Source organism: Rhamphochromis sp. 'chilingali', assembly GCF_963969265.1.
Source record: "Rhamphochromis sp. 'chilingali' genome assembly, chromosome: 4".
Classification (NCBI taxonomy): domain Eukaryota; kingdom Metazoa; phylum Chordata; class Actinopteri; order Cichliformes; family Cichlidae; genus Rhamphochromis; species Rhamphochromis sp. 'chilingali'.
In genome coordinates this window covers 41,608,557-41,620,831 of record NC_137948.1, presented here as the reverse complement: position 1 = coordinate 41,620,831, position 12,275 = coordinate 41,608,557, and the positions used below count along the sequence as shown (strand labels likewise).

General features: G+C 39.9%; 1 protein-coding gene across 1 annotated transcript; it reads left to right on the top strand.

Moving 5' to 3' along the window:
* Positions 1-1,923: 1,923 nt before the first annotated feature.
* On the top strand, positions 1,924-10,603 carry ltv1 (LTV1 ribosome biogenesis factor). Its single transcript, XM_080880921.1, has 11 exons — positions 1,924-2,092; positions 2,829-2,960; positions 3,294-3,485; positions 3,581-3,668; positions 4,598-4,724; positions 5,214-5,442; positions 5,575-5,702; positions 7,352-7,491; positions 8,826-8,878; positions 9,304-9,504; positions 10,191-10,603. Exons 1-11 carry the CDS (start codon positions 2,090-2,092, stop codon positions 10,299-10,301), a joined length of 1,404 nt encoding a protein of 467 aa, XP_080737047.1. The 5' UTR covers positions 1,924-2,089; the 3' UTR covers positions 10,302-10,603.
* The last annotated feature ends 1,672 nt before the right edge of the window (positions 10,604-12,275 follow it).

Below are 12,275 nucleotides of genomic sequence, written 5' to 3'. Positions count from 1 at the left end.
AGGACACAAAATGTGCTTGTTTTTTACTTTAACACTGAAGAGAGAACCACCAAACTGATCAATATAATAAAGACTTAATACAAGAAAATCACTGTAAAAAATGCCTGGAGTGTAAATTGGGTAGAGATAAGTTTTGAAAGACAAAAATTGCTGATTGACAACCAGTAATGTTTAACATAAGACATGGAAAAATATCAGAGTGATCTAAAACAAAAATGTTTGCACTGCGATTCTTGTATCAAAACAATTTCCGGGGAAGTGGAATATCACCTCCTGGTGCACAGAGACTGGATCTAGCCAAGGTTTCTCTGTCTTTTCTTAAAGACACCAAACAAAAAAGAAAACTGCAAAACACTCCGTGCTCTGTGATGTTAAGTGCTTACATGAGACATTTTCTTTTTTTTCTACTAAAAAGTAGACATTACTTCTTTTGTGTGAGATATTGTGACAGTGGAGTGACAGCTTTCAGTTCTTGTGTTGTTTGGATTCTTTCGCAACGACTCAAACTGTACGTGTAGAACTGAATGAAGGTGTGGTCACACCAACCAAACAGTCACTGAAATATGACTCAGCTGAAACACACACACACACACACATACAATAAAAAATATTACTTTATAGTATTAACTACAGTGGAGCTGTGGAGAATGCATACAATGTGTCTCATTCATGTTTCCTCAATAATTTTATACACAAGAAAGAAATAAAGAAATTTAAAGACATACTGAGGGCATATCTGTGCCTTCATTTGAAAATCAGCTGCTTTAGGAAGTCAGCAGTGGCATGAGGATGTATGGAAGTATGTGAGGATGGTGCAAGACATGTATGATGACAGCGAGACAGTAGAAGTGACCGCTAGGTTGGTAAGGGGATCTGTGCTGTGAGCTACTTCTTGTTTGCAGTGGTGATGAACAGGCTGACAGACGAGGTCAGGCAGCTTGACAACGATGTTTGACAGCTTTGTGATCTGTAGTGGAAAAGATGGAAGCATACCTGCGTATGTGAAAGTATGCGAGACAGAGTCGCAACCACACAAAGCAACAGACACTGAAGAAGAGAGTACAGGTAGAAAATAATGCCAAGGCTGACTGGTTACAGAAGGACAGCAGCAAGAGTGAAAAAGCAGGTTTACTTAACGGTAGTGAAACCTAATGTATGGTTTGGAGCCGAGGCAAGGTGGAGATTATTCAAATACTGAACAAAGGATGGAGCACAGCTCAGCCTCAAAACAGCTGAAAACCTGTTCATCAATAGATATAGCCATCTTTTTTTGAAAAAAAAGTTCTTTATAAATTGGTTTGTCCTGCGTTGCACTGAATTATTTAGTACATGAAAAAGCCTTTTGTATTTTAACATGAGAATTTAATAGTATTTGCTGAAACGAATTGTTCAACGATAACAGCATTTTTCTTTTCTTTTCTGTCTTTCTTTCTTTTTTTGCTTGTACGGTGGTTTCTCCAGAACAAGTGTTAATCATAATTGTTGATGTAAGTGCACTTAGAACGCCTGTCTGCACATTGTGTCCAGCAGATGTCACTGTGGAGACACGTGAAACTGTTTTGAAACCTTGATACAATTCTGCTTCGAACGTTTCAGTGTATCATAAAAGCTTCCTTTGCCCATCACTAACACATAATACGGTGTGGCGACCCCTAAAGGACCGAAAAATATTTTTGTTTTTCGGCACTATATAAATAAAGTTGCATGGGGAAAAAATTGTTGGAATATACTAACTCCATAATGTCGTGGAATTAAATTACACATACATGACACGCAGGAATCACGAATAATATTATAAATATAAACATAGTTTTAAATATTTTACAACATTATTTATTTTTTGTGGGAAAGAAAACCTCATCGTAGCATATCAATGCTTTCATATCGATGCCTATAACCCCCTTAGTCTTGCTAATGGTTCTTTCCAGTAATGGTAGCATCAGCGTGGTGAAGGTGAAGGCAGCGTGTATAAACAACGGAGAAGGAGTGAGCACTTAAACGGTTACATGTTGTAACAGCTACCCGTGAATCGAGATTTGAAGACCTTTTCGCTTGACCCGTCGGAAAACAGGAGAGACTCTATAACACAATGGTAAGATATTGCCAGGCTACGGCAGCTAATGTTGTTAGCTAACAGTGGCTAACGTGCCAATTCCCCAAGAAACTGGTAAAAAAAATTGGTGAGCGAGAGGTTGTGATAGCTTTATAATTAGAAGTAGACATTGAAAACTTAAAAGTAAGTTAAATGAAAAGTGTCTTGTTAATCCTATTCATGTGAGCTAGAGAGTTTACCCATGAACTCAAATGATCTCAAAGAGTCTCTAAAATCATTGTCAGCGTTTGTTGTACCCTGCTCAAACAGTTGGACGTAAGTAGTAAAGTGGCATCTCACACAGCATTAGCAACTACATTACAAAACGAAGTTGTTATAGGTGTTTACTACAGCAGGATTAAAAACTTAACGTAGGTAGGTAGGTGGGGGGAAACATATTAGTTGACTGAAGTAAAAACTATTCTTTAAAACAAACAAACAAAGGAAATGGCTTAAGTTTTGATTTTTGACAATTTAACCAAGTTTGCCATGGCGTCAGCCATAAGGAATCCGTGTTACGTTTGCTTATTGAGAACACTATTGCGTGACGATCCCCACGGTGTTGTATTTGTATTGTAATACAGTACTGAGCATTGAATCAGCTCTAGTTTATTTATATTTTGTTTCCAATCAGCCAGACTTTGTTGTATTGTTGAAAGTGGTCTTGAGTAATGCGCATTTAGGCTTTCAGAAGTCTTTCAAAGTTTCTCTCTGGCTTATTTTCTGTTTCTTTCAGCCCCATCGAAAGAAGAAGGCATTTATTGACAAGAAGAAGGCTGTGACCTTTCACCTCGTCCACAGGAGTCAAAAGGACCCTCTGGCTGCAGATGAGAAAGCGCCACAGCATGTCCTCTTGCCTGCCACAAAGGTACAACCTTGCTGTTCTGATCATAAGTCTTTTTACTCATGTTCACAGGATGTGTGTTTAATGATTTTATAGCTGATTTTAGCTTTTGTTGGTTTTTAAGAACCCTAAAGGGGGTTAAACTGTTCAGGACTTCACAATGAAAAAGGAATCAGCAAAGTCATTTGTCATAATTAGAGTTGTTATTTCTTCTTCTGTATTTGTCCAATCACGTTCTTCTGCTCTGATTTCCTTTGGTCAAACTAAAGGGGCTACAACCCGGTGGCTAATATTTCACTTCATTTCAGAAATGCCGCGTTAATGTGATGCTGTGATCATGTGTTTGTTGTTGCTTAGGTGGAAACGGAGAAGAGGCGTGAGGAGCAGCGGAAATTTGGCGTATTCTTTGATGATGATTATAACTACCTTCAGCACCTGAAGGAGGCGTCGGGCCCATCTGAGCTGGTGTACTCTGACAGACAGCCTCTTTCCCTCCAAGGTGAAGAGGAGGAGAATGAGGGGGAAAAAACCGTGCACAAGGACAATCCTGTGAGTTGCTGTGAAACATTTTTAACAGACTTGTGCACCATCTAGTTACTCTGAGGAATTGATCTAAAATGATCCCTGTGTTGTTCAACGAGCAGGCCGCCTCCATCAACCTGCCTTCTTCAGTGTTCGCCTCAGAGTTTGAAGAGAAGGTGGGACTTTTGAACAAAGCTGCTCCCATTTCAGGTAAACAGCCCATCACTTAAATGTGTTTTAGGACCTTTATCAAGCTTCTAAAATAATAGTTATCTTAATAACTTGGATATAAATCATCATTAAATACTGTCTGAATGTTGTCGCTCAAGATTTGCCACACTAATTACTGTGTGACCCGATTTAGAAGATTTTTCTAAAACCAAACAAAACTGAAATTTTGCGTCTCATCAGCAGATTTGGGTCCTGCAGCAGAACAGCAGGTTTTAGAGCCGTGCTTGTCAAACATGCAAATTACAACACAATATGCAAAAATGAGTCATGTGGTGGGAGTCAGTTTGTGGTGTCATATCTAGAGACGGGAATTGATAAGAATTTAGCGATTCCGATTCCGTTATCGATATCTCTTATCGATTCTCGTTGGCTCCACTTTGAGAGTCGCCGCCATCTCTAAGCAACATATGAAAGACATTACATTCATGCAAATTAATTACATGTTGTCTGCTGTTTCCCCTCTTTGTTCTGGTCATTGATAAAAATAAAGTTCTAACACATGGAATACTTTAAGGTAATGCAGTATGTTACTTAATTACTCCCTGGAGAAAGACGGTCGTTATACTACTCGTTACTTTACTTTTATTTTACTCTGTAAACTGATCTGAAACACACAGTCTCATAACTTCAGTTAACAGTAGAAACCTACAGGCTGCAGCTCCCACACACCAACACAAACCCCTCTCCGTGACCCGTTTCTGCTTCTGCAGTAAAGTGAGCACAGCGTAGAGCTCAATACATCGATATTTTGTGCAAAATTTTGTTTCACTATAATAATATAAACATTTACATAAATATACTTTGTTTCATATTAAAGATAATGTGTTAATTCTAACATGTGATGCAACCTAAAGCCAACCTTCGGCTCCTGACGTCACAGTGAAACTGTCTTATACACTTTCCTCCAGGACCCCGGCTCGACATGGATCCGGACATTGTAGCTGCGCTCGACGATGACTTTGATTTTCAGAACCCCAACAACATCCTGGATGATGATTTCATCATCAGAGCAAACAGTGGGACTGGAGCTGTGGAGTAAGAATTTCAATAGTCAAAATTTTCTTTTTATTCCTCAAAGGTTATTTTTGTATCTTTTAAAAAACGAGATTATTCCAGATTTGTGATTCTAGACATTTAGAGACTTTTGTAAAGCCCGAATGAAACTGTAACTGCAAGGCTGATTTCTATGCCTAAAAATTCATTTTCGCTACAGCAACATTGTTTAAATGTGACTTTTGGTGCCTTAACTTTTATAACACAATCAGAAAAGTATTTTCTGATCATCAAAACACCTCTAAAACTTGAGCTGTATCTCAATTCATTTTGAATAAAACAGGAAGACAGAGACTCACTGTTCCTTACTGCTAAAACGCATTTTGTTCCAGGGCTCGCAAAATCGCTAGCCCAACGTCCCGGTGCTAGCGATATCTCCGGTCGGGCGACCAAAATCTATCTCAGCCCCGGGGCTGCAAAAATTCTGTCATATCCTGTTGTAATTGTTTGTATTTGTGTAACCTGTGATAGAGGAAACGGTCACGATGATGATGACGAGTGGGAGGACACAGATGAGGAAGGCGACTTTGACTCTGAAGGCGGTTTTTCCAGCAACGAGGACGCGGAAGGGGACGGCCGAGGTCGAGAGTTTCTGTTCATGGACGAGGAGACGAAGAGTCGCTTCACTGAGTACTCGCTGACTTCGTCTGTGATGAGGAGGAACGAGCAGCTCACCCTGCTGGACGACCGCTTTGAAAAGGTGAACATTTTTGCATTCGTATGGAGTCTTTTCTCTGTCAGGAACTCTCCCCATCTTCATGTAAAAGTACAGTGACAAATGAAGCACCTGAGATAAAACAGAGCTCACACTTCCTGTATGGTGCCGTTTCAGTTTTATGAACAATTTGATGATGTTGAGATCGGTCCGCTGGACAACGCTGAGCTGGAAGGGTTCATCGAACCAGACAGTGTTCGTCTGGATGAAGTCCTCAAAGACTACTTCAAACAGAAAGAGAAGGAGTGAGTGATATTTCATTCTTTTAGTGGTGTGGCTTTAAATGATCTATTTGATTACAGGGAGTGCAGAATTATTAGGCAAGTTGTATTTTTGAGGAATAATTTTATTATTGAACAACAACCATGTTCTCAATGAACCCAAAAAACTCATTAATATCAAAGCTGAATGTTTTTGGAAGTAGTTTTTAGTTTGTTTTTAGTTTTAGCTATTTTAGGGGGATATCTGTGTGTGCAGGTGACTATTACTGTGCATAATTATTAGGCAAAAAACAAATATATTCCCATTTCAATGATTTATTTTTACCAGTGACACCAATATAACATCTCCACATTCACAAATATACATTTCTGACATTCAAAAACAAAACAAAAACAAATCAGCGACCAATATAGCCACCTTTCTTTGCAAGGACACTCAAAAGCCTGCCATCCATGGATTCTGTCAGTGTTTTGATCTGTTCACCATCAACATTGCGTGCAGCAGCAACCACAGCCTCCCAGACACTGTTCAGAGAGGTGTACTGTTTTCCCTCCTTGTAAATCTCACAGTTGATGATGGACCACAGGTTCTCAATGGGGTTCAGATCAGGTGAACAAGGTGGCCATGTCATTAGTTTTTCTTCTTTTATACCCTTTCTTGCCAGCCACGCTGTGGAGTACTTGGACGCGTGTGATGGAGCATTGTCCTGCATGAAAATCATGTTTTTCTTGAAGGATGCAGACTTCTTCCTGTACCACTGCTTGAAGAAGGTGTCTTCCAGAAACTGGCAGTAGGACTGGGAGTTGAGCTTGACTCCATCCTCAACCCGAAAAGGCCCCACAAGCTCATCTTTGATGATACCAGCCCAAACCAGTACTCCACCTCCACCTTGCTGGCGTCTGAGTGGGACTGGAGCTCTCTGCCCTTTACCAATCCAGCCATGGGCCCATCCATCTGGCCCATCAAGACTCACTCTCATTTCATCAGTCCATAAAACCTTAGAAAAACCAGTCTTGAGATATTTCTTGGCCCAGTCTTGACGTTTCAGCTTGTGTGTCTTGTTCAGTGGTGGTCGTCTTTCAGCCTTTCTTACCTTGGCCATGTCTCTGAGTATTGCACACCTTGTGCTTTTGGGCACTCCAGTGATGTTGCAGCTCTGAAATATGGCCAAACTGGTGGCAAGTGGCATCTTGGCAGCTGCACGCTTGACTTTTCTCAGTTCATGGGCAGTTATTTTGCGCCTTGGTTTTTCCACACGCTTCTTGCGACCCTGTTGACTATTTTGAATGAAACGCTTGATTGTTCGATGATCATGCTTCAGAAGCTTTGCAATTTTGAGACTGCTGCATCCCTCTGCAAGATATCTCACTATTTTTGACTTTTCTGAGCCTGTCAAGTCCTTCTTTTGACCCATTTTGCCAAAGGAAAGGACGTTGCCTAATAATTATGCACACCTGATATAGGGTGTTGATGTCATTAGACCACACCCCTTCTCATTACAGAGATGCACATCACCTAATATGCTTAATTGGTAGTAGGCTTTCGAGCCTATACAGCTTGGAGTAAGACAACATGCATGAAGAGGATGATGTGGACAAAATACTCATTTGCCTAATAATTCTGCACTCCCTGTATTGTGTGTGGGGTTTTTCCCCTCTGTTTTGTGGATCAGGTTTCTGAGGCCGGAAGATTTAGGTCCCAAAGAGCTTCCTGTTGTGAGGGAGGAGGAGGAAGATGAGGATGAAGAAGAAGAGATGGAAACCGTTGTTGTTGAAGCTCCAGAAGAGAAGTGGGACTGTGAAACAATCATCAGTGAGTTTTTATATCATGTTATGTAAAGTTCTATTTTTATCTCATCACTGAGTTTTATTCTGAGCTCTTTTATTCATCCAAGTTTTTGACATTGTAAACAGATTTCTTGATCTGTGACATCGTTCGGGAGAACAAACAAACACATTCGTCTTTCCAGAGATATTTAAATGCAGAATGTTACTGCGTAAAAGTCTTGAGCCCTCATTTCTTTGTATTTCACGTCCACTTTTTTAATGTAATTTTTCAAGTTCTCCTGATTCTCTGATGGTTTTTTCAAAGTGTTTCTTTAGTTTTTCATACATGAGCATTTTCATAGGAATGTCTTTTTTGTGTTTAGCCTCTGAACCCTTTATCACCCAGGTGATGCAATCCACCTGGAAGTTTGGCTGTAAAGTGACAAAATCAATCTGTCTTCAGACAGCACTACCTTGTGAATGCTTTGTGCTACCATGACAAACCAAATATGCCTGTAAAGCTCAGCTTCTGTTCTTACTGACACGTTTCAATGTTGCCTGTAACAGAGTTACACTCATTTAAAAGGAGCTGTGAAATGGCCCTGCTGACGTGCCGGTGGTTTAAAATAAAGAAAATTTAACACTGACCTGTGAAGCATTGAAGGCTATAAAATCCCTCTAACTGAAGGAATGAAATGACAAAACTGCTTCAGATGATCTCTTTAGGCATGTTGCCTCTTGCCTAAAGATATAATCACTACAAGCCTTTTCAAAGAAACAACTTCCCATTTCTTTAGCTGCATTTACAAAAATGCCATAGATAAGTTTGACAGGCATAAAATAATATTTATTGTACCGGCAGCGTGATTTTCAAAGCATTATCAGCCAAAACTTGGTATGACACAGTGTGGTGAGCAGTGCCTTTAATATGTTAAGGGAAAAGGACATGTGGACAACAAAGGAAACAACAGCACAACAAAGGCCTGAATGATGCATCTGGCTCCTATGTTGAAGCATCTAGTTTTTAGCCTCATTAGAACTGGATTCAGTGGAAGGATGGCTGTCAAAAAATGTGAAGAAAAGCCAAAGTACACAAGAACTGGACTGAAAATCAGTGGCAGGTCTTAATATGAGACCTTTGGCTCAGATCACTGGCAGGAGGTCTGAGATGGTACAACAGTGAGAATCTACAGACTTGTGCAAAATAGTATAAAACAATTATTTTGGAAGTCTTGCTGTATCCTTTATGGATGAGTGCAGCTCCAACAAACTGAGACTGTTGAGATTACTTTATGGTGTTGGTTTAATTTATTGTTCAGTAGTGGTGGGAAGTGTAAAATATCTTTATTCTACAGATGATCCATTTCTTTTCTCCTCCAGGTACATACTCCAACATGTATAACAGACCCAAAGTCATCGAAGAACCTCAAAAGGTAAAAAACAAAGACTGGATTTTGTTTTTACAAATGTTAAAGAATATAGCCATGCATGCTCGATCTTCCTGATTATTAAGTGGATTCGGTTCATCTGGACGTAGCGAGAAACGTTTAGTGGTCTCTCCACTGAAAACGCTTCGTCCAGAATCAGAGTCAGACCTTCAAAATTCTGAAAAGCTCTTGAATCTATTTCATTTTAATCCTGTTGTTGTTGTCAGTAATGTGACTTATGAATCCATCCATTTGCTTCTGCTTATCCTTTTCAGGGTCGTAGGGGGTGCTGGAGCCTATCCCAGCTGTCTCGCTCTAAGACAGCTGGGATAGGCTCTTATAAAACGCTTAGAAAATGTGTCATTTTTTTTTAAGGTTTATTATTCATGTTTATTCACGTGTGGTCTGAATTGAATTGTCTCTCTCTTTAGCCAAAGCCGATCCGTGTTTCCAGTAAGACGGGCATCCCTCTAGATGTGCTCCCAGCCAGAGGCCTCACAGCCAAGCAGGCAGAGCGCATGACGAGAATTAACGACACAGACCTGCCTCGTGTCTCCGCTCAGCCTCGAAGCAAAGAGGAGAGCAAAGGAGAGAGGAAGGCCAGGAAACAGGCTATCAAGGAAGAACGTAAGGTGAGGAAGTCTGTCCCGGCCTCTGTTTAGAACCAAATGATGAAGTCACAGCACCTGTGACCTGACACGAGCAGGTCAGCGGGCTGTATCTGAAGTCACTGCTGTGACAGTGGATCAGAGACGACTCCTCTCAGCACCATCTAAAATCAGCTGTCTGTCTCCATCATCAGCACGAGTTAATTTTGACCTAGTCTCTCTGTACTGCTGAGCCCCAAATGTGGATTAGTACACTGCTGAAAATATTCTCCTTTTAACAGAATAAAATGACACTGACCAGCTGTTTTTTAGACCAAGTGTTTATGAAGTGTTTGTAAAAATTGAGAGCGAGGAGCCTGTTTGGGGAGACAGATTATTGAGGACCAAGTCAATGTTGGTTTTGTTCTTTTCTTGGAATTTGTTGACAGTCAGAATGACAAAGGTCTAATTCTTTAACCCAGCCTAAGATTAACGAGCTGAAGAAGTCATTGAAAGGAGTCTAATCCAAGTGCAAACTGGGGTAAATACTTTGGTATCCTGTGCTGACTAGGCTCAGTTATTTATTTATTTTAATGATGAAATATGTGATGTTACAAAGCCTTCCCACAGAAAGGAAGCTGTGATTATGCCATGAAGAGATTTGTAGAATATCAGTTTTACATTTTGATTCCTGATATTTTTGATTTTATTGTATTTTTTTTTTTCTTTAGGAAAGAAGAGTTGAAAAGAAAGCCAATAAAATGGCATTCAAGGAGGAAAAAGCCCGACAGGAGAAGCAGATGTTGAACCTGAGGACAAATGTTCAAGGCCTGAAGCTTTAGCAGCTGCCTGCCAGGCCTGTGCCGACACTGACTTTTCAACTGGTCACATGTTGCTCTTCACCTCAGTGGAGCTGCCAGAACAGGAAATCATGGCAAATGAGAGGTCTGAGGGGATGTTGGGAAGTATTGGTTTCCCCAAATCATCCAATTCATTCAGGAAAGAGCAAAAATTGAATTTCATCTCCAGTAATCCGGCTCAGGATATCGTGCTGTCGAAGGAATACTGAAGGACAGGCTGTCACGCTTCAGTCATGCCTGTCAAATATGAATTTTGCGCCTTTATTAAAAGTACTTTAATCCAGGTTTCTGAGATTCTTTCTGTAAGTCTTGTCATGCTGTACTTTTACCACAGGTGATAAGGTGGATGACTCAGTGGCTGATTCTGTGTTAATCATATCTAAGCAGCAATATTAATTTTATTATGGTTATTATCAGCAATTTAAAAAAAACTCACTGTATATAATGTTTAACAGGTCTGCATTTTAGTTGTACACTTACTTTCTTATGGGCCTGTTTGTCTCATAGTGAATGAGATGCGTCCGGTCTGAAGAGCCGAGTTTGTACGAGTAGTTTGAGCATTTTTATGATTATAATTGTAATTTGGTCACTATATGATGTTATGAAATAAGCTTACATTGATAAAGCTTATGTGTCTGTGCACAAACTTAAGATACACATTTAATAACATCTCTAAACTATTACTGTAAATACAAGATGTTTATCTTTTGTGCATTTCATAAACTTTACATTTTGTACTAATTCATTGGTGTTCACTGAAGGGCTGAGATATCAACACATTTAGCATAATTAAAAGAAAAAACAACATCAATACAATTGAATTAAACTGATTGCTACACAAGACTTAAGTCCTTCTGTGCTGTTGTAGATCCAACTAATCACCAGCAGGGGCTGATGAAGCTCTGTAGTTGAAACAGGAGAAAGTGCTGTCCTCCTCTTCAAACAGAGATGAGCTCTGACGCAGGCAGCTGGAGGCGGCCTGCCCATCAAGCAAACCAGGGATCAGCTCCAGCACAAATTTTACTAACATTGCTATGGCAACTTGTTTGCTAGCCACGTGTCTAAACTGAGCTGTGAGCAACAAATAAGGATAACGAGGTGGAGTACAAACAAGAACAATTTAGAGGGTCACTTTAAACACCTAACCTGCAACAATAAAGGAAACGCGCTTCTCTCCACGCTACGTTGATTTCACATCTTTACTGGTGGAATGTGAGATTGAGCCTGAAGTAAAGTTTTGTGAAGCACAAGCAGAGAATAACAGGAAATTAAAAAAAGGCTCTTTGTAGATGTGTGTCTCTGCCTTCATACTTAAACAGAAAAATGACTAAAGTCAGGAGTTAAAGTGGGTATGGGGAAGAAAACAATCACTTAATTTAAGTTGCAGTAATTTCTATTGATTCTATTTCTACAGGGCCAGTGCAGGCTGTGATCAGCTGAGCTGTGCTGCTCTGACATCCAGATTTAATTGACTTCAACAGGATTAGAGCAGATCATGTATCATGCTGTCTTTATACATAAAGGCGACTGAATAATCAGTTAAAATTTACATGTTCCCTGTTACACTGATAGTGAACACCACGCAGCACTGTTACTGTAAACGTCACCACTGAACTGCAAACCAGTTTAACCTGCTCTGAACTACCACATCACTTTTACATGAGTTCATCTGCTGATCTGCAGATAAGCTTTTCAGGCCTGCTACTGAGAAAAACTTGTTCAGTTTTCTCAAAAGGAGCGGGTATTTTTTTTTTTTCCAAGAACACATCATGCTGAAATATGGCAAGTTATTGGCTCTTAGGAAATCACCTGAGTGGTGCAAAAAAAGTATCTTACTAGTGCCTAGACAACGTTTTAAATGGTTTCTTTGCCAAGTTGTTTGAATAGTGTTGCCTTTTTAAGGCTTTAATGAACCATGATCTAAAATACATGAGTCTGAAGAATTTTAAACATATA